Genomic DNA, 24,652 nt, shown 5'->3' on the forward strand with positions numbered 1-24,652 from the left:
GGGCACGAATCCGAGTCCCCTGCATCGGCAGGCGGACTCGCAACCACTGCGCCACCAGGGAAGCCCAAGAAAATAAATTTTTAAAAAACTCAACTTGGATCTCTAATAGGCATCTCAAATTAAATGTGTACAAAACAGACCCTTGAGCGTTTCCTCAAATAAATTTGTTCTGCTTCAAGCCTTCCACATCTCATTAAATGTCACTATCATCCACCTAGTTGCTCAGGACAAAACCCAAAAATCTTCTTTGAGTCTTCTCTCACCATTCCTCCCCATACTCAATCTAACAGCAAGCCCTCTCTGCTTATCTTTAAATTATAATCAACATCCTTACATTTCTTTTGATTTTCACCACCACTACCCTGTTCTAATCAATAGCTTGATTGATGCTGGTGAGACGAATCCCGTGGAGAGTGAGAAACTGATGATGTAAGAGAGAACAAGGGACTTGCTGAAGCAATGCTTTTTATGAAGGGAGAAAGGATGGGATCAAGTGCAAAACTGGACAGTATATTGGTACAGATGTCAGTAAATGTGGTGTTGGAAGTCTGTGGAGTTCAGTGCAAAGCATCAGCTAGGAGTGAGAAGGGATGTTGGAGAATGGGCAAAACGTGTTGGAGATTTAGGGAAAAAGAAAATGTAAGATAGAGGTCCAGGAGAGCAGGAAATATTCTACAGTTGCTGTGCAGCAATAAGGGCTCATTTGAAGTAGAAAGCAAGGCTGGGAAGTGACAATGGCTAATGAAGAGGGATAGCATCTACCCTTCCTCTAGGACCTATATTATCTGACCACTGCTCATCTCTGCCACCGCATCTCCCTACCCCTGCACACACTTCCTTACTGTACTAGAGTCATGTTGGTCCTTTTTTGTTCCTCAAACATGCTAAACTTGTTTCATTCTCAGGGCCTTTGCATTTCCTGTTCCCTCTGCTGGAAACGTTTTCTCTCAGACCTCTGTTAGCTGACCTCTTATCATCATTTAGGTCTCAACTCCACAAAGAGAATCTCTCTGACCATTACAGCTAAAGTAACACCCCCGTCACTCTACCATATTATTCAAGTCTACCTTTTGAACGGGACCAAGATTCCCCTATTTAGTTTTCTACTAATTTATTGTCCCTTGCTCTCCCCAGTAGAATGTAAGCTCCTACTTTGCTGCACTCCAGTGTCTATGCAAGTGTCTGGCATATAATAGGTACTCAATAAATATTGGTTGACTGATTGACTTTCCTTATGTTTATCTTCCAAATGTCTCTGTGCTTTCTCTCCCCTGCCCAACCTCCCTCTGCTCCCCTAACAATCAAATCGTCCCACTTTGCCCTCTGGATCCCCAGTACTATGGAAAACAACTTTCCCTGCATCCTCAACCTCTTTACCACACACTTCACTGCTTCCTCCTGCCTCTATCAGGGCTCTCTCAGGAGACTAAACCTTACCCTGCAGCTCATAGGGCTGAAGTCATTTCTTCCTGCTCCCCATGGCTGCTTTTGACTCTGACTCCCCTACCCTTTTGTAGACCCCTCTTCTTCACCATTCCACCAGAGTGAGTTTCATGCCATCTGGGTTTATCATCACGTAACTCTCATTGTTAGTGTCATCATCTAATCTCCCATTTGCTCCTCAGCTTCATCTAGACTTTGCCATCTGGTTCTCAGTTTCCTCAATCTTTGGAGTCTCACTGCTGGTTGTGCCTTTCCTATTGTTTCAGCACCTGGTAAAATCAAAGGTCACAACAGTAGGACAAAGGAATAATCAATGTACCCATACCTGTTTCTTAGTGCATGGGGGGATCTATTCATCCCATAATCCCAGAGCCGCTCCACTGCAGCAATAAAATAGTGTCGCGTTCTCTTTTGAAAGCTGCGGGGGTCCTGATTTTCATCCTCATCATAAATGTCAAAATCTTCTCTCTTTGTATCAACTGAGAAAGTATCATCATAGTCAATTTTGTCTTCCTCTGGCTGAAAAGTAGTAAGGGTTATTTCCCTTTGATGGCGTTTCAAGACTGGTGGATTTTGAGACCACAACCTTCCAGTCCCTCCTTGCTTTACCCAGGTGGCTTCTCTTTGGGTCTTATCTTGTACTTCATTTATTGCTGCTATTGAATGATTGTTTTCACAAGGGTCCAGGGGCAAAATGATGTCTTTTGTCTTAAAAGCTGTGTGTTTTTGTGACTTCTCTAGGGATTTCTCTTCTCTTGGTATCAGGGTAGCATATTGGTTATCCCAAGCAAGGGGACCCAGCAGCTTGGGGGGAGTATTTTCAGAGCTTTCTGTTGCCCATTTCAGAAAGGGCACTTTTCCAGGTCTATTTACTTTATTCAATTTAACAAGTCCCTGTGTTTTCTGCAGGAATATCTCTTCCCTGAGATCCAGGTGGGCAGGAGAACCATTGCTAGTTTTTGTATGGAAAAAGTCTTCCTGATGAATAACTTTGCCAGATGCTTCAGGCAATCCTGGTTTCAAGAGAACAGTGTTCTCAAGTTTCTTGTACCTGAGTAAGTTTGTGGCCCGTTTCCCTAGGGCGTTGATCTTTCTTTGACCGCCAATCACTTCCAAGGTTAGGAAGGCTAACGAAAGGTTATTTCTCTTGCCTCCCTGTAAGAAATGACTGCTTTCTTGGACCCCAGAACTCCTTTCCACAAAGCTATAACTACAGATGGATGCTGGAGGACGAGAAGAGTTGTCTTGGGATGGAGTCTTGGTCAGATCTGTAGGTCTAATTGATGGGAATACTGATACCTGTGCAATGGGTAATGCAGAGCCATTTGTTTGAATTATGTCATGACTCCTCATAGAACAATCTGATAAGAATGACTGAGTAATGGCCCTTTTCTCCTTCCTGTTGTACTCTATCTGTGTGAAGGTGCCCTGGGTCAAATATTTCATGTTTTTGGACCACTGAGTTGAGGTGTCATTCAAAATTACCCCCCTTTCAAGCCTTAGTTCTTCCAGTGGGAGTCTGAATTGTTTCAAATCCCGCTTATCACGTTGAGGTATAGCCTTCTGCTGACTTGGAATAGGAGACATCTTTGTGGTGCTTGGATATTTATCTAGCATTTGCTTTGTTTGATTTCCCAAGTCTTCCAAGTTTGCTTCCTCCCTTATTTTTGAGAAATGGGCCACGTGAATCCCTGCTCTTTTTGCTGAGCCATTTAATGACCTGCTGTCTTGAAGTACTGGAGTATATGTTTCCTCATCTAAACCTTCTACATTTTGCTTAGTGCTTAGTGAAAAAAGGTTCTTCAGAAAATTCTTAGTTCCAGTCACTGTATACACCTGAGGCAAAACTACATTCTCTTGGATTAATTTTTCTTTCCTTTCTATGTCTTCCTGAGACTTTTTTTCTTGATTGTGTGTATCATTTTCTTGGACATTAGCCAAGTTAGTAAGAAATACGTTCTTGCTATTTGGAAAAATCATCTCTTTAAAACCTGTGCCCTTGCTAAGTTCATCCTCTCCTACTACCACCTTATTCTTCTCTGACAAGAAATTCTGATCTTTCACAGATTTTTCTGATCCTGAAGATGTTAATTGCTTTGGATTGGGCCTTTGCCCAGAGCTTAGAGAGTTCTTGCCATGAGTCCTTTTTATCCAATTTGTTGAATCTGGCAAGAACAGAGTCTTGAAGAATGATGTATCTGGATATTCTGCATCTAGTGGCACAGAGCCTTCTTTGTTTTGGTGGATCGTTTCCATATTTTTTGATGAAGTAGTTTTATTTGACACATGATTTAGTCCCAAAGCTGTAGTATTTTTGTCCATAAACATTTCACCATGAATCAAGGAAGTTACTTCTTGAAACTCAGTATTACTTTCTAACGTAATATCTTGCCAGACTGATGTACTATTCTCAATTAAAAATGCTGGGTCATCAATGTGTGTCTTTGTACTAGTCGTTGAGTTAACTGGTGCCTTGTTTGTCTTTACTAAAGAGATATTAACTTGAAATAAAGCATCATCTTTGGTCAATGAAGCAGGTCCACGAACTCCTTCCTCTTTAAATAACCTATCACTCTCCACTGATAATACATTTTCTCCCAGTGAACTTTCTTGACTATTTGTTAAAACTGCTTCTAACGACTTGGAATCATTATCTTCTTTACTCAAGCCCAAAGGTACAGCAAACCCAATAAAGTGAGATGAATTTTTGCCAAATACAATGGCACCTAATTGACTACTAAAATTAACTGGCATATTTGGGGGTCCTAAGGAGCCTGTCTTTTCAGTACCTGCTGACAACTTGTCTGATGGAATTGTTGGTGGAGTCATTAGGTTGTTCGATGAACTAGAAATTTTAAAATCAAGTTTCTTCAACTCTACTGTTACAGTTGTCCCCAAATTCTCATTCAATCTTAATGGCAGCTCTGGCTCAGGAGTAGATACTCTTTCCCCACTGTGATGGAGCTCTGGTGTGAGATGTGCCACTTCAGACGGGCCCTTGTTTCTTTCTATTGCTCTAGGTAAATGATCATTAGCCTTATTTCTGGCTTCTTGGAGATCAGATAAGGATAATCCATGTGGAGTAGGATTCTGTCCCAAGAGCATCAACAAATCACTAGAGGAGACACTTTGTTCTTTAAGCAGCTGCATTCTCTCTCCAGACTGAAGGTCAGTCTTCTCTATATCATTTTCTGGAGTTGTGGTGGCTTTGAATTGCATTTGCCTAGTGCTAGGGTGCCTTGAATTCTGGGAGAAGCTTCTGGGTTCAATGACATTGTTTTCATTCAGCAAGAGGGTTGGAATATCTTCATATGTGTCCTCATAATAATCACCAGTGTTCCTGTCACAACTATAAACCTTCAGTAAGGCTGTCATGCCTCTGTTCCGAAAGTCTGAGTTGTGGCACCCCAGAACCCACAGACCTGGAGATGAGGAAGAATAAGACTCTGGTTACTCATAACCCAGGTCCCAAGCAAGATCTGTGTTAGAGGTTCTCTTCTATTCCCAGATAAATGAAAAAATACTACTCAGTACCATTATATTGCAGGTTGTTAGGTTAAATCCCTGACACATGGAAGAGTAGTCCAACAATGGTAGTAAAAGTGGTTTTGCATTGCTGCTGTTGTGGTATATCTGTTTGTGACCACAAGAAAGGGCTGTGATTTAAAATGAATATATATATATATGGATAAAAATGGAGAAATGTAATTATACACTATAGTGGAGGGCCTTACTAGTCACACAGAACTCTTTGGTGACCAATTTGTAGGATAAGTAAGCATAAGGGAGCAGGACTTAGGTTTAGGATTCAAATAACATAAAATCCCACCACAGTTCTAGCAATATAATTTCTACTATGAACAGGATTATCTGAGTAAAAGAATTTCATGGTGGTAAAGTATATGCATAAACATAAATGAAAACAAATACACCTTTACTAAGCTACCCGTCAGGTACCTGAACAGTCTCATCAAGTCACAATATTTGCAAGCAAAATCTTAACTGAATACAGCTTTTCCTCAAAGAGAAAACTTTTCTCAAAGTATATTTCCACAGACCCCTATGAGACAATGGATGCCCACGGAAAAGGTTCCTGTGGTCTAACATTTTGGAATCAATGCACACTGCAATCTATGTGCAGCCAGATAATCACTCAAATGGGAAATGAAAATAAAGACATTTTCTAATATACAAGGATTCGGAATATCTACCTCTAATTCAGCCATTCTCAGGAAGTGATTAGAGAATGTCTTCTACCAAAATAAAGGAGTATATTAAAAAATACGAAGACATGGGATACAAGAACCCAATTTCATGATATTTAAAGCATATTTTTGATGGTATAAAACCATGTTGGGTCAGAGTAGACCAGTATTGGAGCCGAAATGAGTAATTTAAATAAGGTTTTTCACTCTAAAAATTCCACTGTTATAACTTAGATAAATCTAATACTTCCTTTTCCTGAGGAAGACAGTAATTGGGTGAGAAAAGGGGAAATGAAACTCCATAAACAGGTCTAGAATGACATCCGCCATACTCTGAGAAGGGCCTGGGATTGGGAATAGTGATCAAGAGGAACTTTAGTTATATCTGTACTGGTTGAATTTTTGTAATGAGAACATCTTTTTGTATTACATGTGTGAATAAAAATAAATTAAAACATTATAGTAATTAATACATTTCAATCAAGAGCTTAAAGAAGAGTTGATTCTTTGATTAAAACTCAATAAAATAAATAACCAAATAAAAATAAGAAATTCCACACATATAAAATTTGAAATAAGAAAGGAGATATAACCACAGATGCAAAGAAAATTAAATTATAATTCCCCTGGAGACACCTCAGCTGCCAATCTCCCACTCCAACTTCTGAAACAGGCATAAGACACCTAGCCAAGTTTGAGATTTGGTCAGCACTACAAATATACGGACCTGCCTCTGACCTCAGTGTTATAACTGGGGCTTTCAATGAACTAATTAATTTTTTAGGCTGATATTCAATCCTGGAGCTAGTTCCTATCAAAGTAACCTAGAGAGACAGAGCCCAGCTGATCACAAGTGGGTAGGAGCACACCTCAGGCTTCATTAGACAAGAGCTCTTTAATGATAGTGCAATATCCCTAGCATGTGCAATATTCCTAGCATGGAATATTAACCAATCTTTTAAAATGATGATGTTCATCTATATTTATTGACATAGAAAAACATCAAATACATTATTAAGTGAGGGGAAAAAAAGATTACAAAACATGATATAACCACCATTCTACTATCTGTTTCTGTGAGTTCTACTTTTTTCTTTTTTTCAAAAAGATTTCCCATAGTAGTGATTCCATACAATATTTGTCTTTGTCTGGCTTATTTCACTTAGCATAATGCTCTCCAGGTTCATCCATATTGTCTTTTTTAATGGATGAGTAATATCCCATCATATATATATTTTTTTCAGAGTTCTTTTAATTTAAATTTTTTTATTAAAAATTTTCTTCTTTTTCATTGAGTATGGTTGATGTACAATATTATATAAGTTTCAGGTGTACAACATAGTGATTCACAATTTTTGGTTATGCTCCATTTATCATTATGACAAAATATTGGCTATATTCCCTGTGTCATAGTATATATCCTTGTAGCTTATTTAGTTTATACATAGTAGTTTGTACCTCTTAATCCCCTTTCCCTATCGTGCCCCTCCCCCCTTCCCTCTCTCCACTGGTAACCACTAGTTTGTTCTCTGTATCTGTGAGTCCGCTGCTTTTTTGTTATATTCACTAGTTTGTTGTATTTTTTAGATTCCACATATAAGTGATATCATACAGTATTTGTCTTTCTCTGTCTCACATATTTCACTTAGCATAATATCCTCCAAGTCCATCCATGTTGTTGCAAAGGGCAAAACTTCATTTTTCAATGACTGAGTAGTATTCCATTGTGTGTATATATATATATATATATATATATATATATATATATATATATACTACATCTTCTTTATCCATTCATCTGTTGATAGACACTCGGGTTGGCAATTGTAAATAATGCTGCTATGAACATTGGGGTACACATCTTTTTTTTCAATTAGAGTTTTCTTTTTCTTTTTTTTGGATATATATACCCAGGAGTGGAATTGCTGGGTCATATAGTAGTTCTATTTTTAGTTTTTTGAGAAACCTCCATACTGTCTTCCATGGTGGCTGCACCAATTTGCATTCCCACCAATATTGTATTAGCCTTTCATTTTTCCACATCCTTGCCAACATTTGCTATTTGTTGTCTTTTTGATGATGTCCATTCTGACAAGTGTGAGGTGATATCTCATTGTGGTTTTGATTTTCATTTCTCTGATGATTAATGATAGTGAGCACCTTTTCATGTGCCTCTCAGCCATCTGTAAGTCTTCTTTGGAAAAATGTCTATTCAGGCTTTCTGACCATTTTTAAAATTGGGTTGTTTGTTTTTATGATGTTGAGTTGTGTGAGCTGTTTACATATTTTGGATATTAACCCCTTGTTGGTCATATCATTTGCAAATATTTTCTCCCATTCAGTAAGTTGTCTTTTTTTAAAAATACTTATTTATTTGGCTGTGTTGGGTCTTAGTTTCAGCACGCGGGATCTTTTGTGTGGCAGGCAGGCTTCTCTCTAGTTGTGGCGCATGGGCTCTAGAGCATGCATGGGCTTAGTTGCCCCATGGCATGTGGGATCTTAGTTCCCTGACCAGGGATCAAACCCACATCCCCTGCATTGGAAGGCGGATTCTTAACCACTGGACCACCGGGGAAGTCCCAGTAGGTGGTCTTTTTGTTTTTGTTTTGTCAATGGTTTCCTTTGCTGTGCAAAAGCTTTAAGTTTAATTAGGTCCCATTTGTTTATTTTTGCTTTTATCTCCTTTAAGAGACAGATTCAAAAAAATATTGCTACTATTTATGTCATAGAGTGTCTCATCTATGTTTTTTTCTAGGAGTTTTATAGTATCTGGTCTCACATTTAGGACTTTAATTTATTTTGAGTTTATTTTTGTATATGGTCTTAGAGAATTTCTAATATCACTCTCTTACATGTATCTGTCCAGTTTTCCCAGCTCTACTTATTGAAGGGACTGTCTTTTCTCCATTGTATATTCTTGCACCCTTCATTGTAGATTGACCATAAGTGTGTAGGTTTATTTCTGGGCTCTCTATCGTGTTCCATTGATCTATATTTCTGTTTCTTTGTACCAGTACCATACTGTTTTGATTACTGTAGCTTTGTAGCATAGTCTGAAGTCAGGGCACATGATTCCTCTAGTTCTGTTTTTCCTTCTCAAGATTGTTTTGACTATTCATTATCTTTTGTGTTTACATATAGATTTAAAAATTTTTTGTTCTAGTTCTGTGAAAAATGCTATTGGTAATTTGATAGGGATTCCACTGGATCTGTAGATTGCCTTGGGTAGTATAGTCATTTTGAGAATATTGATTCTTCTAATCCAAGAACATGGTATATCTTTCCATCTGTTTGTGTCATCTTTGATTTCTTTCATCAGCATCTTATAGATTTCTGAGTACAGATCTTTTGCCTCCTTAAGTAGGTTTATTCCTAGGTATTTTATTCTTTATTATGCGATTGTAAATGGGATTGTTTCCTTAATTTCTCTTTCTGATAGTTTGTTGTTAGTGTATAGAAATGCAACAGATTTTCTGTATATTATTTTTGGACCCTACAACTTTACTGAATTAATTGATGAGCTCTAGTAGTTTTTTGGTGGTGTCTTTAGGATTTTCTATGTAGAGTGTCATGTCATCTGCAAATAGTGACAGCAAATAGTGATAAAGAGTGACACCTGTTGGTGGGTGAAGCTGGTCCCAAGGCTAGAGCAGGCTCACTGGAGGGTAGGGCCAGAGCCTGGGGGTTCTGAGGCTGGTGCCTGCTTACTGGTGGGTGAAGCTGGTTCCAAGGGTCTCTGGCTGGAGGTCCCTGGGGGTCCCGGGACTGGTGCCTGCACGCTGGGGTTTGTGGGGCAGATCCCGTGCCCTCTGGTGGGCAGGGCCATGTCCAGGGGCAGCTGTGGGCTCAGGGGGTCTGAAGGCAGCCTGTCTGTTGGTGGGTGGGGCTGTGCCCATGCCCAGTTAGTTGCTTGGCATGAGGTGTCTCAGCACTTTTGCCTACAGGCAGGGATGGGTCCTGAGGCTTATAAGCTACAGGGAGGATTTCACAATGGTGCTTACCAGCACCAGTGTCCTCCTGGTAGAATCAGCTCCCCAAATGGCTGCCACCAGTGTCTGTGCCCCCAGGGTGAGCTTCAGTTGCCTCCTACCTCTCTGGGAGACTCTCCAGATCAGCAGGTACGTCTGACCCAGGCTCCTATTACTGCTTCTGCCCTGGATCCTGGAGCATGAGAGTTTGTGTGCACCCTTTAAGAGTACAGTTTCTACTTCCCACAGTTCTCTGGGACTCTCGAGAGTAAGCCCTGCTGGTCTTCAAAGCCAAATGCTCTGGGGGCTCGTTTTCCCAGTATATGACCCACAGGCTATGGAGCCCAACATGGGATCAGACCCCTCTCTCCTTGGGAAGAACCTCTGCAATGGTACTTATCCTCCTGTTTGTGAATTGTCCACCCAGGGGTATGGGATTTGACTATATCATGATGACGCCCCTCCTACCCATCTTATTGTGGTTCCTTCTTTATATCTTTAGTTGTAGACAATCTTTTCTGGTAGGTTCCAGTCTTTTCCACTGATAGTTGTGATTTGGTGTGCCTGTGAGAGCAGGTGAGCTCAAGGTCTTTCTACTCTTCCATTCATTCATCAATGGACACTTAGGTTGTTTCCATGTTTTGGCTATTGTGAATAATGTTGCAATAAACATGGGAGTGCAGATAACTCTTCAAGATCCTCATTTCATTTCCTTTGTATATATACCAGAAGTGGGATTGCTGGATCATCTGGTAGTTCTATTTTTAATTTTTTGAGGAACCTCCATACTGTTCTCCATAATGGCTGCACCAATTTATATTCCCACCAACAGTGCACAAGGATTCCCTTTTCTTTCTTTCTTTCTTTTTAAAAAATATTTATTTATGTATTTGGCTGTGCTGGGTCTTAGTTGCGGCATGTGGGATCTTCATTGTGACATGCGGGATCTTTAGTTGTGGCATGCAGGATCTTTAGTTGCAACATGCGGGATCTTAGTTGCGGCATGCAGGATCTAGTTGCCTGACCAGGGATTGAACCCAGGCCCCCTGCATTGGGAGCATGGAGTCTTAATCATGGACCACCAGGGAAGTCCCAAGGATTCCCCTTTCTCCACATCTTTGCCAACACTTATTATCATGTGGTTTTTTGATAATAGCCATTTTGACAGGTCTGAGCTGATATCTCACTGTGGTTTTGATTTGCATTTCCCTGATGATTAGTGATGTTGAGAACATTTTCATATACCTGTTGGTCACTTGTATGTCTTCTCTGGAAAAATTTAATGGTATTCCATAAATCCTGTAGGCTTTCTTCATTTTTTTTTCTCCTCTTGACTGGATAATTTCAAAAGATTTATCTTTGAGTTTGCAGATTGTTTCTTCTGCTTAATCAAGTATGTTGTTGAAGTTCTCTATTGCATTTTTCATTTTGTTCATAATATTCTTTAGCTCCAGGATTTCTGGGTTCTTTCTTTCCTTCCTTTTCTTTTCTTTTCTTTCTTTCTTCCTTCCTTCCTTTCTTTTTCTTTCTTTCCTTCTTTCTTTTTCTTTCTCCCTTCCTTCCTTCCTTCCTTCCTTCCCTTTCCTTTCCTTTCTTCCTTCCTCCCTTCCTCCCTCCCTCCCTCTTTCTCTCTTTCTTTCTTCTGCAGTTCAGCAGCTCCAGTTCCAGGGAGGGCACAACAGCATAGTCTCCATGCAGCTCTGTCAGTTGAGGTCAATGTCAGCGAAGACTGTGGAGGGTCCTTGGTGGTCAAGGCTGTGAGTGCCTGTGATGGCAGTAGTGGTGAGGGTTGTTGGCCTCCTAGATGGCAAAGGATGTTGGGGTCCTCTTGTTCTTCTTTTCATTCACAGACTGAGGTCCTAGCTGAGGGGATTCTTCTTGGTGCTGTGTCTGGCATGTGAGCACACAGGCCTTGGTGGCAGTGCTGGGTTCTGGGACAGAGATGTACACGCATTGATGGTGGTGCCAGTGTTTGGGGTGCAGATGCTCAGAGTGACAGTGTAGTTCATGGTTCCTGAGTTTGGAGTGTGAGCACCTTTCCTTTCTTCCTTCCTCCCTTCCTCCCTCCCTCCCTCTTTCTCTCTTTCTTTCTTCTGCAGTTCAGCAGCTCCAGTTCCAGGGAGGGCACAACAGCATAGTCTCCATGCAGCTCTGTCAGTTGAGGTCAATGTCAGCGAAGACTGTGGAGGGTCCTTGGTGGTCAAGGCTGTGAGTGCCTGTGATGGCAGTAGTGGTGAGGGTTGTTGGCCTCCTAGATGGCAAAGGATGTTGGGGTCCTCTTGTTCTTCTTTTCATTCACAGACTGAGGTCCTAGCTGAGGGGATTCTTCTTGGTGCTGTGTCTGGCATGTGAGCACACAGGCCTTGGTGGCAGTGCTGGGTTCTGGGACAGAGATGTACACGCATTGATGGTGGTGCCAGTGTTTGGGGTGCAGATGCTCAGAGTGACAGTGTAGTTCATGGTTCCTGAGTTTGGAGTGTGAGCACATCTGCTGTAGTGGTGCCAGTTTCAAAGGCAAAGGCATGCACAGATCGCCAATGAAGCTGGGGTCCACATTCTCTTAGGGGATGCCACATCAGCTCAGGTCCTGGTGGGTGGGGTGCAGTGGTGTCTTGGTGCTTGGGGGGGCAAGGTAGAGCAGCAACATGGGCCCCAGGGATGATGGGGTCCTCAGGCTCTGAGTTCCAAGCACACCAGCAACTCAAGCCCTGAAGATGGTGGGTGCTGGGGGAGGCCTAAGCCCTGAGGGGAGGATGCAGCTCCTCCTCTGGGGGGAGTGCAGTGGCTTGGACTCTGAGCAGGTCCATCACCTGGCTTCAGTATCTGTGAAGACGATGGAGCTCCTCAGGTGGTGAAGGCTGCTAGTGTTCCTGGTGGTGACAAGAGGTGTTACAGTTCTCCTGTTGTCCTTTCCCCATGGGAAGAAATCCCTTAGAGGGGATCCCCTTTGGCACCAAGCTGCTTCAGACTGACGGACAGAATGACACAAGTCAAATTTTTGATACACTCTTCTATTTGGCCATCCTCATTTTTGTGCTCCACAGTGTTTCTGATACTTCTTCATTCTGTTCTAGATTTGTCCAAGAGCTATTTTCATTGGTATGTACACAGTGCAAATATTATTCACAATTTCAGGAGAAATGAAGACTTTTTAGACAAGCAAAACCTGATAAAATTAATTAACCAGCTGACGTGCACTATAAGAAATGTTAAGGAGATACACTATAAATGTAAGTGCATAGATAGGTTGAAAGTACCAGAATGGAAAAAGTATATACCACACAAACATTAACCAACATAAAGGTGATTGAGGCACATAAATTTCAGAAAAAGCAGATATTATGGCAACAAGTACTACTTCAGAAAAAGAAGGACATTTCACAATGATACCATGGTTAATTTAACAAGAGTACATAACAATCTTAAATTTGTAAGCACCTGATTTTATTTTGCCTCATTTATTTTGAAACAACAAACCCAACAATTAGAGGTAGAGGTCTTAACAGTTCTCTCAGTAACTGTAAGAAGCAGACAAAATATCAGTAAACTTATAAGGATTTTAACAAAATGATAAAGCAACTTGACATACATGGAACAGTCCACCTAACAACTGCAAAGACACATTCATCTTAAGTTCCAACAGGCCATTAGCCAAAGTAAACCATATGCTGGACATAAAGCAAGTCTCACCACATTTCAAAGAACTGAAATCATGTAGAGTATGTTATATGACCACAGTGAAGTAAAAATATGAAATGAGCAACAGAAAACTAGAAAATAACCATATGTTTAGGAATTTAGTAAACCAGTTTTAATAATTATGAATAAAAGAAGTCACAATGGATATTAGAAAAGATTTCTAATATTTTAATATAATTGATAATAAAAATTACTCATCAAAACTTCTGATATGTGGGTTTTTTTCCCTGCTCTTACCAGTTTTATTCAAAATTAAGGCACAGAAAAAAAGAAATAAAAGGCATAAGTGTTGGAAAGGAAAAACTGAAACTCAATATTTTCAACAATTTGATTGTATACAAAAAATCTTATGGGAATCTATAAAATAATTGCCAGATCTTACAGTGAATTTAGCAAGGTTGCAAGATACAAGGTCAATATACAAAAATTAATTGTATATCTTTTGTGTATATGTTCCAGCAAAACGTTATTTACAGAAACAGGTGACCAACCTGCTCACTATAGTTTCTTTTTTTATTGAGATATAATTGATAGACCACTGTGTAAGTTTAACCTTTACAGTGTATTGATTTGATACATTTATATATTGCAATATGGATTACCATCATAGTGGTAGCTATGTGCCTTTATCACATCACATAATTATCATTTTTTTTGTGGTGATATGCGGTTAAAGCAGGGTGTAAAGTGAGCTGCAAGAATGATGTACTGACAGGGAATTCCCTGGTGGCGCAGTGGTTAAGAATCCACCTGCCAATGCCGGGGACACGGGTTCGAGCCCTGGTCCAGGAAGATCCCACATGCCCTTGCGGAGCAACTAAGCCTGTGCACCACAACTACTGAAGCCCGTGTGCCTGGAGCCCATGCTCTGCAACAAAAGAAGCCACCACAATGAGAAGCCTGCGCACCGCAACGAAGAGTAGCCCCCGCTCGCTGCAACTAGAGAAAGCCCGCAAGCAGCAATGAAAGACCCAATGCAGCTGAAAATAAATAAATTAAAAAAAAAAAATAAATAAAAATTTAAAAAAAAGAATGATGCACTGACACATATCACAATGTGGATGACTCTGGCTGAGTGAAGCTGAGTGAAAATTATGCCAAGTGAAATAAACCAGACACAAAAGGGTAAATAAAAGGGAACAGACTTTTCCCTCAAGACACATAAAGCAGAGTTTTAATTTGTCTTAAGAATTTAAGTGATCACCAAAGTAGTTTAAAAGCTTCTAAAAATATTGATATTTTAAATATCTTTCTCTGCCTACACATAGACACACACACACACACACACACACACACTTTCTTTCTTTCTTTGGTTTAGACAATTACAACCATATTATGCATACTGTTTTATAATATTTTTGCAGGTATTTAATTCATTCATTCATTGAAAAAATGTTTATTAAGCGTCTACTATAGGCCAGGCACTGTAAACATTCGGGATTCAGTGATGAGCAAGATAACAAGGTCCCTGTCCTTAGAGACCTTACAACTTAGCTGGAAAACAGATAACAAAGACATAAACACGAATAAACAAGATACTTTCAGAGGTGTTATTGGAGTTTTGTCAGGTTCTTCACTCACTTCTTACAAAACTGCATTTCTTGAAGTAAGATAAGTTTCTGGGTATGAAGGTGAATCTATATTTTTATATGATGAGATTGGTTTTTATTCCCAAGAAATTTCCCCATGACAATTTATCTCCAGAAAAGCCGTAAGTGTAAGAGAATAACTACAGTGTGTAGGTAGTTTTATGTACTTCCCTCTGCAGATGATGGGGGTGGGGGGGGGACAAGGAGCACTTGTTACTAAGCTGCAACAATCTGTGTTAGATTTAGGCCAGGTCTGTGTTCCTCCTGATCACTGGGCTGGTGCTCTCAAAAGCCTCGCAGTAGTTATGGAGGGAGAGAGAGGATAAGAAGCTGACAGCCACATTCGTCCAGAAGGCTTTAGTGGTTTGATGTTATGTGTGCAAAAGGAGATTACGATGTACCTCCTAGCAATACCAATGGTCACAAGGCACATAGAAACATGTTTAGTCCCTGCGTGTTAACTGCATGTATAAATGTATTTCACCACTACAGTTTAGTAAACACACTTAAAATTTTGGCCGATGGCAAGTAAAAGCACTTTTTAGAACAAAGACTTTTAACTTAAATACTTGATGTGGTGTTGTCTTTAAAATGCCTTGTAATTACCAAAACCACTTGAACCATTTAGTATCTACCCAAATGTAAGCTAGTGGGCAAAAGAACATGTGAATGGCTAGTGAAGCAAACACCACTGTTAGTAAAAGAATAATATAAATAACTAACCTGGGTTTTCCATTGACATGAAGACAGTTTCTCCTGAGAAGGGGAATAGGGTAAGTGTGTCTTCATACACCATTTTGTGTTTGAAGGTATATCCAGAGAAGAAGACAGACAGGAAGTCAGTCTGTGCTCCAATACTTAGAATGTACCAGTATGCCACCTCATGCAAACAAACCGACAGCTGCAAGCTATCAAAAACATAGCCATTGATGCCTGTAAAAAGAATGGAGAATAAAAGATTTTAGCAGTATCTGCATTTATTATTTTGGATTGTCATGATCTGATTAGAAATGATTATATCTTATGCCCATTACCTTATTCCCAAGAAGAGATAACATTATACCTTTCAAAAAAGTAAATTGTTAATACTCGATCAGCTAGGTTCCAATCTCAAAGTGAGGAGAGTCATAGACCATCATAATAATGATGGATTTAGATGCTATATGGTGGGCGGCAGTTTGATGAGGAGCAGGACATTTGCATGGTCTCAAAGTATCTCCCTATACACTGCTTATTAGTTGCAAGGAGAAAAATAATAACTACACAGAGGAAAAAACAGAAAAATAACTCTTGATCTGGTGATCAAAATTAGTATCTGCTAGTGTTCCAATTTCAAGGAAACAGATTTCAAAGAAGCAGGACAACTGGATCCATGACTAGACCCTGAAACGGAGAGAGGAAATGCTACAAAAGACAGCACTGATTGATACAACTGGAATATTGGCTACCCATTAGGTAAGTTTATTATATAAATGTATTAGATAATGTATTCTATCAGTGTTAAATTTTCTGGATTTCATAACTCCACTTTGATTATATAAGCAAATATCTTTATTCATAGGAAATACACAATGAAGTATTAAGAGATAAAGGGGCATGATACCTACAACCTATTCTCAAGTTGAAAATAAGTAATAAAAAAGTATATATAGATGAAAGAGAGAATGATAAAGCAAAAATAGCAAAATCTTAAAAATGAGTGAATCTGGATAAAGGGTATATGGGACTTTACTATTCTTGCAGCATTTCTGAAAGTTTGAAATTATTTCTAAATAAAAAGTAAGTAAAAGTAACACAGATTTCAATTTATAAACAGAATTGTTTCTGAAAGCCTCTTCCATACATCTATCTGTCCATCCATTCAATAAACATTTGTTTACTCTGCAAGATGGAGGCCCACAAATCCACTAAGCAATGCTCAGACACTAGCTTAGTGCAACTAATTGAGAAGCAAAGTTTCTTGCCCTACAAAGTGCTAAAAGATATTTTAAAGCTATCATAATTAAAAGCATGGTCTTAATGCAGGTATAGATGATTATGTCAATCAGAATATAGAGTCCAGAAACAGACACAGATATAAATGGAAATTTAATATATGACAAAGGGAGCATCCCAAAACAGTAGCAGAAAGAGTGAACTATTTGGTAAACGCTGATGGAAAATATGACTATTCATATGGAACCACAAAAGACCCTGAATAGCCAAAGCAATCCTGAGAAAGAATAACAAAGCTGGAGGCCTCACACTTCCCGATTTCGAACTATACTACAAAGATATAGTGATTAAAATAGTATGGCACTCGCATAAAAATAGACACATAAATCAATGGAAAAGAATCGAGAGCCCAGAAGTAAACTCACATATATGGCCAACTGATAAATGACAAGAGAGCCAAGAATACTCAATGCGGAAAGGATAGTCTCTTCAATAAATGGTGCTGGGAAAATTGAATAGCCACATGCTGAAGAATGAATTTGGCCCTTTACATTACATGATACACAAAAATTAACTTGAAATGGATTAAAGACAAGCATAAGACCTGAAATTGTAAAACTCCTAGAAAACATAGGGAAACTTGTCTTTGCAATGATTTTTTGGATATGACACCTAAAGCACAAGCAACAAAAGTAAAAATAAGTGGGACTACATTAAACTAAAAATCATCTGCACAGCAAAAGAAACGATCAATAGAATGAAAAGGCAACCACCTATGGAGTGGGAGAAAATATTTGCAAATCATGTATCTGATAAGGGATTAATGTCCAAAATATATAAAGAACTCATACAACTTAATAACAAAACAAACAAACAAACAAAAACAATTTGATTTTAAAAATGGGCAGGGGAACTGAATAGACATTTTCCCAAAGAAGACATACAAATGGTCAACTGGTACATGAAAAGATGCTCAACATCACTAATCATCAGGGAAATGTGATCCTCAGTGAAATAAGTCAGAGAAAGAGAAATACTGTATGATTCCACTTATATGTGGAATCTAAAAAATATGAACTCATAGAAACAGAGAGTAGAATTGTGGTTACGAGGGGCTGAGGAGGGTGTGTAGGAAATGGATAGAGATGTTGGTCAAAGGGTACAAACTTCCAGCTATGTAAGAGGAATAAGTTCTGGGGATCAGCATGGTGATTTTGTTAATAACACTGTATTATATACTTGAAACTTGCTAAGAGAGTAGATATGATACGTTCTCACCACAAAAAAGAAATGGTAATTTTGTGATCTGGTGGAGGTGTTAGCTAACACTATGGTGCTATACACCTTAAACTTATACAATTTTATATGACAATTTTATATTAATAATGCTGGAAACAAAACAACAATAGTCCTGTGTATAAAGGGTAAAATTTCAAAGGTATTCCCCCCACAATGGGAAAAGACGTGTACCTAACTCCCAAAATAGTAAAGAAAAATCGGAATTTAAAAACACTTAATTGATCAAAAAATAAAGGAGAAAATACTAAAAATTTAGAAAAAAAGGAAACACAAATTAGTATAAATAAATCCCATGTAGATAGGATAAACTCCCCATTTAAGAGGGAGATGGTCTAGGACTTCCCTGGTGGTCCAGTGGTTAAGACTCTGCACTTCCACTGCAGTGGGCACAGGTTCAATCCCTGTTCAGGGGAACTAAGATCCTGCATGCCAGGCGGTACAGCCAAAAGAAAGAGAGAGAGAGAGAGCGAGCGAGCGAGAGAGAGAGAGAGAGAGAGAGAGAGAGAGAGAGAGAGAGAGAGAGAGAGAGAGAGAGAGAGAGAGAGAGATGGTCTAATGGGATCTCGTCCTTAGCACAGATTCTCCCAGGGTCTCCGCACAGATTTGCTCTGGCCATTGACTCCTCCTGATTGGCAGAGTCATCCTTGGGGGGTTTCTCCTCTGTTCATATGGCTTTCCTTCCTGGGGCTGCTTGTCAGAGAGTCCCTGGCTCAAGGCTCAGGGGTTTGGAGCTGGCTCCAGGTTCTCTGATTATTTCCAAGTTTTAGCAGTTATGGATAGAGCTGCTGTATACATTCATGGACAGGTTTTTGTGTGAACCTAAGTTTTTATTTCTCTAGAGTAAATACCCAGGAGTGGGATTGCTGGATCATATGGTAGCTCTATGTTTAATTTTTGAGGAACCTCCATACTGTTTTCCATAATGGCTGTGCCAACTTACATAGTTACCAACAATATACAATATACAATGTCCCATTCTGCACATCCTTGCCAACACTTGTTATCTTTTGTGATTTTGATAATAGGCATTCTAACAGGTGTGAGGTGATATTTCATTGTGGTTTTGATTTGCATTTGCCAAACTGTCTTCCAGAGTGACTATACCATTGTACATGCCCACCAGCAATGCATGAGGGTTCCTGTTGCTCTGCACTCTTGCCAGCATATTTAATATTGTCCGTTTTGTTTTATTTTAGCTGTTAAAATAGACATGTAGTGGCATCTCACTATGGTTTTAATATGCATTTCCTTAATGGCCAACGATGTATTTTTTCATATGCTTATGTGTCTTCCATATATCTTCTCTGGTAATGTGTCTGTTCAAATCTTTTGCACATTTTTGTTTTCTTACTGCTGAGTCTGAGAGTTTACATATGGATATGTGATTTGCAAATATTTTCTACCAATCTGTGGCTTGTCTTTTCATTCTCTTTAACAATGTCCTGTGTAGAGCAAAAGTTTTTCATTTGATGAAATCCAATTTATCAAGTTTTTCCTTCTATTAATTTTGATTTTGGTGTCATTTATCAGAACCCTTTGCCTAACTCCAGGTCATGAAAATTTCCTTCTATGTTTTCTTGGAAACTTTTTGTCGTTTTACATTATACATTTATATTTTTAAATATAAATTTATTTATTTATTTATTTTTGGCTGCGTTGGGTCTTTGTTGCCGTGCACGGGCTTTCTCTAGTTGTGGCGAGCGAGTGGGGGCTACTCTTTGTTGCAGTGCGCGGGCTTCTCATTGCGGTGGCTTCTCTTGTTGCGGAGCACGGGCTCTAGGTGCATGGGCTTCAGTAGTTGTGGCACGCGGGATCAGTAGTTGTGGCTCACGGGCTCTAGAGAACAGACTCAGTAGTTGTGGCGCACGGGCTTAGTTGCTCCACAGCATGTGGGATCTTCCCGGGCCAGGGCTCGAACCCGTGTCCCCTGCATTGGCAGGCGGATTCTTAACCACTGTACCACCAGGGAAGCCCTTACATTATACATTTAGATCTATGATCCATTTTAAGTTAATCTTTAAGTGTGAGATTTAGGTTGAGGTTCATCTTTTTGTATATGGGTGACTAATTGTTCCAACACTATTTGTTGAAAAGACTATTCTTTCTCCATTGAATTGCATTTCCATCTTCATCAAAAATCAATTAGTCATATATGTGTGGGTCTATTTCTGCACTATATATTTTATGTCATTCATCAATATTAACGACATTGTACAATGTCGTGATTAATGTGACTGTTAAATTGTTGTAGCTGGCAATTTTTTTACATATGTAAAATTGCATTCCCTTTGTATTTCATGTGTAATTTACTGATTGAGTACATTTCATATTAAGGACGGCTTATGTATGTTTATCCTTTAAAAATGAACTTCACTGAATATTTGATGCCTTCTAAAAGAAAATATATGCATTATATGATCATATTTATGCATTTATATAAAATTGCATATGTTCATATGTAATAATATTTAAGGAAATATGACTCTTACGTGGCATATAAATTAATGCATTAACTGCACATCAATTTGGTGTCTTCAGTTTCCCTTTATCCATTACCCACTGGACTCAAGTGCTGCTTTACTTACTGTGCATGATGTTGGAGACTTGGAACTCTGGATCCTGGGGCTGCACTCCATCTGCATTGGGGAGGAAGCGCTGAATATTCTCTGTGAGGTACCAGCTTTGATTCTCATCAAATACAGAAAACAGGATGACATTTCTCTTGTCTGACATCATCTATTAATTACATGCAATGAAAGGAAGAAAGAAATGCTACTAGTATTGTCAGGTAGAAATTAGCAGTTTATGATGGAAGTGATGGCATGCATATGATGTATCTACAATCCTCTGGTTCAATGCCATTTCCCCCTAGGGTCACTACTATGGCATGTCCCAGGGCCTGGGAGCAGTGAGTATATGTTTAGAGCAAATGTGTCCTCAGGGCAAGAGGGTGACTGGACCCATTAAACTTAGTTTCTTCTGGACCCAAGGCTATATGCTGGCTGATTGTTTTGGTAGAGTCTGTAGCCTCATTCTCTCCATGTTCAGATTAGATAATTTTCACTCTTTAAAGACCCAAGTGATTATTCAATGTCTTTCTTAAACAATTTAGTCAAATCATGTAAGGTGAATGCCTTCCCTAAACTTTCATCTAGCAAATGCCCTTCCACAAGACTACCCATCTATGAAGAATTAAAAATACAAAATAGAAGTAAAATAACAAAGCTAAGATGAACCATAAAATGTTTACTAACACTAACACTTTTAAGTTTTATGTTTACAAAGTTGAAAGTTATTTTGGGGGGCGGAGCTGTCTGTATATGAACCGAAGTTATGAGTTAGTCACTTGCTAATTGAATCCGCTAAGAATTAATGTATAAACTTCACTAATATGTATAAATTTCATTTTGTATAAACTATTACTACAGAAATGAAAATGCTGAGGGCAGGAGACTGGAGAATATAGGTACATTTCAGTCCTCTTCCAAAAACTGATGGAAAACTATAATTGGGAAAAATTAGGAAAGATACTTGGCCAAACTGATGCCTCTCTGGGTTTGTGTGCCACGTGTTTTACCTGCATTAAAGTTCATAAAATGTTTTCAGACTAGTAGGAATCCTATATATCATAAATAACCAAATGGACATGTAGTCAAGCCTCAGCAATATGGCAATGAGTTATTCTGCAGCCAAGCAATGAGTTTTTGTGAAGAATCAAGATTTTTAAATTCAGAGTATTTAACTTAATTTTTTCTAAAATGGCAGAAGTGGTCCAAATTCTAACCATATTCTGAAACATTTTACATATTGCCTTGAATTTTACTCAACAAATATTTATGGAACTCCTACTAAAATACCGCACAGTATGCTAGGTGCTGCACATGTGTTCGTTTTGAGGTGTCTTTGAATCACCCACAGGGGAGACGTCTAAGCTATCATATACATTTGTGGGTCATCTGAAAATAGGTGGTAATTAATCATGTAAAAATGGGCAAGATCACTTACAAAGAGAGGAATTTTAGACTGAGAATGAGTATTATAGAAATAATCTAGGGCCCAGGCTCTCCTATCCATCCAGCAGGCAAGTTTATTACAGCAAAGTCAAATTCAATAAAAGCAGTGAGAAACCCAGCTCATTTCTTTTTTTGCTCAATATTGTAGACTACTATATTTTCTGCAGGCTACAGGTGGATGTACACTGAGAGAATATAGGAAATACCATCTGGAAGTTCATGTGCATCATCATTCGATTTTAGCTGCAGACCCAGCACCTGGAAAGAGATGAACTCACCTGGTTTCCTCTTTGATCTACGGATTCTTTGTAGCAGATGAGGAGAGGGCCAATGAGTCCTGAAGCTAGATCTCTCTCTGGATTAACGAAGCTTGAGTAATATCGGGTCAGGCACCGAGGATCTGATTTAGTTGGCCCATCTTCTACAGTCACTGTCCATTTATACTTGAATATCTCTCCTGGCAGAATTGGCATATCTTTCAAATGTTTCACACCTACCCACACCCAAACCCCAAAACAGCTTGATTAGAAGTATAACAAGGCACATATTGGTAATCATGTCGTTATTACAATGGGTCTACAAATTTATATGTACATATAAAGTTTCTCAATAAGTGAAAACTAAATTTGCACCTCTTATAAGTTTAAGAGTCACACAACTTTTTACAATAAAAATAGGTTCAGGAGATTTCTGCTAGCATGTTAGTTTGAGTTGAAATGAGCAGGTCTACCCACTACTAGAAATAATAGATAATAATATTTTTAAACATTTTAAATACATAACTGAAAACGTATAAAGAAGAAAAAAACCCAAGTGCCAAAAAAAAAAAAAAGACACAACAAAGCCAGAGTGGCCTGAATAGATGCTGAAAGACTGCACACTGAAGTTTTAACTCACATGTGGTATCAAGACTTGTGGTATCTGGCCTCTGTGAGGAATGGAAGCAAGAATTAAAATCTTCTCTTGGGCTAAAGGGTCCTCAGGACAAGAACTGTCTGATTTTAGTAATTAAAATTCACTTTTGCGTAAGTTTAATACCTAAAGATCCAGTCTATATCCATTCCCTAACCATAGGTCAGGGTTAACGTAATAGGGAGTGAGGGTAGATGGGTATTAGAGGAAAGGGCAAATAGATTTTTGCTTAATAGGTCCTGCTGTGTGAGTACTCTCTCTGACAACACTGCTTGGTCACCAATGCTTTCTGTGTGGGAGGTGCTGAGATGCTGGTCTTTTCTTAGGGTGCATGGATGGTTTCCTTGGAGTAACCGTCGGGACCTCAGCACCGTATACCTGAGAGATGCTTACTTCAGTTATCCTTCTGCAGCCCTCCTCCCTCCCCAGCTCTTCTTACGTCTAGTGTTATATGCAAGAGCCTATTATTTCTGGCATCCCTCACCCTGTCAGGCTGCCTTCTTAGGCAGGTATCTTCAAAAGAGAGCAATCCAGCTACTCGCAACAGTATCTACTTTTTACAGAGAAAACTCATGCATCCTAGCCAGGTCAAACAGCAGAAGGGCAGACTGCTCCACTCTTACCCTCTCTTCTTATCTGCTAGTTATGAGCAGTAAAGCCTTCAGGGTTTTCCACATAAAAAGCAAGTTACCAGGAATTGTATTTGCGTATGCCTCCAAATTTTAGGGTACACATTCAATATCTCCCCAGAATTCTGTTACATTGCTCTTCTCCCATAAAGGAATTGCAAATCAATTTAGCATTAGAATTTTCACCACCAACAATGAGTATTAGAAAACAGTGGATTGAAAATTATTTATAACCAGCCTATCTATACATCATCTCATACTGAAGAACTCATAAAGTTTTCCCCCTATATACTAAATGTATTCAGAAGTATATTGAAGGTATACTTCCAGAAAAACAAAAGAAATCAAAAACCAGAAATGTACAAGATAGGAGCAGTAATGGCACTAGCCTACAAGTCCAAATAAAAAAAATCCAAAGATGGAAGCTTTGCAGCAGGCCTAGAAAGCATATAATCCAAATTAGAATAGTAAGCTGGTGAACTACAAGAACATCTTTACAAGAAAAAAGGTTCAGATACCAATAAACAGCATGATGAAGAAGCTGGAAGACCTAAGGGATATGGTGAAAAGGCATACATTTCTTCTCCTGACAAAAGAAAAGAAAGTCGGGGCTTCCCTGGTGGTGCAGTGGTTAGGAGTCCACCTGCCAATGCGGGGAACACAGGTTCGAGTCCGGGTCCAGGAAGATCCCACATGCCACGGAGCAGCTAAGCCCGTGCACCGCAGCTGCTGGGCCTGTGCTCTAGAGCCCGCGAGCCACAACTACTGAGCCCGCGAGCCACAACTACTGAAGCCCACGCACCTAGAGCCTGTGCCCCGCAACAAGAGAAGCCACTGCAATGAGAAGCCTGCGCACCACAACGAGAAGTAGCCCCCACTCACCACAACTAGAGGGGGTCCGCGTGCAGCAACAAAGACCCAACGCAGCCAAAAATAAAATAAATAAATTTATTAAAAAAT

General features: G+C 39.3%; 1 protein-coding gene and 1 non-coding gene across 9 annotated transcripts in view; one reads left to right on the forward strand and one right to left on the reverse strand.

Annotated features, from left to right (window-relative positions):
• The window catches only part of F8 (coagulation factor VIII), a 119,123-nt gene that overhangs the window by 47,744 nt on the left and 46,727 nt on the right, over positions 1 to 24,652 (reverse strand). For all 8 annotated transcript variants that reach the window (XM_028482413.2, XM_028482414.2, XM_024116776.3 and 5 more), the window contains 4 exons: positions 22,430 to 22,644; positions 20,724 to 20,874; positions 15,628 to 15,837; positions 1,769 to 4,865 (listed from right to left, as the gene is read on the reverse strand). In XM_028482413.2, the coding sequence (XP_028338214.1) occupies positions 1,769 to 4,865; positions 15,628 to 15,837; positions 20,724 to 20,874; positions 22,430 to 22,644 (3,673 nt within the window). The remainder of the gene's footprint in view (positions 1 to 1,768; positions 4,866 to 15,627; positions 15,838 to 20,723; positions 20,875 to 22,429; positions 22,645 to 24,652) is intronic.
• TRNAG-UCC (transfer RNA glycine (anticodon UCC)) lies at positions 18,479 to 18,552 on the forward strand. Its single transcript has one exon. It is a non-coding gene; the product is annotated as a tRNA-Gly (tRNA).

Source organism: Physeter macrocephalus, chromosome 21 (genome assembly GCF_002837175.3).
Source record: "Physeter macrocephalus isolate SW-GA chromosome 21, ASM283717v5, whole genome shotgun sequence".
NCBI classification, from domain to species: Eukaryota; Metazoa; Chordata; class Mammalia; order Artiodactyla; family Physeteridae; genus Physeter; species Physeter macrocephalus.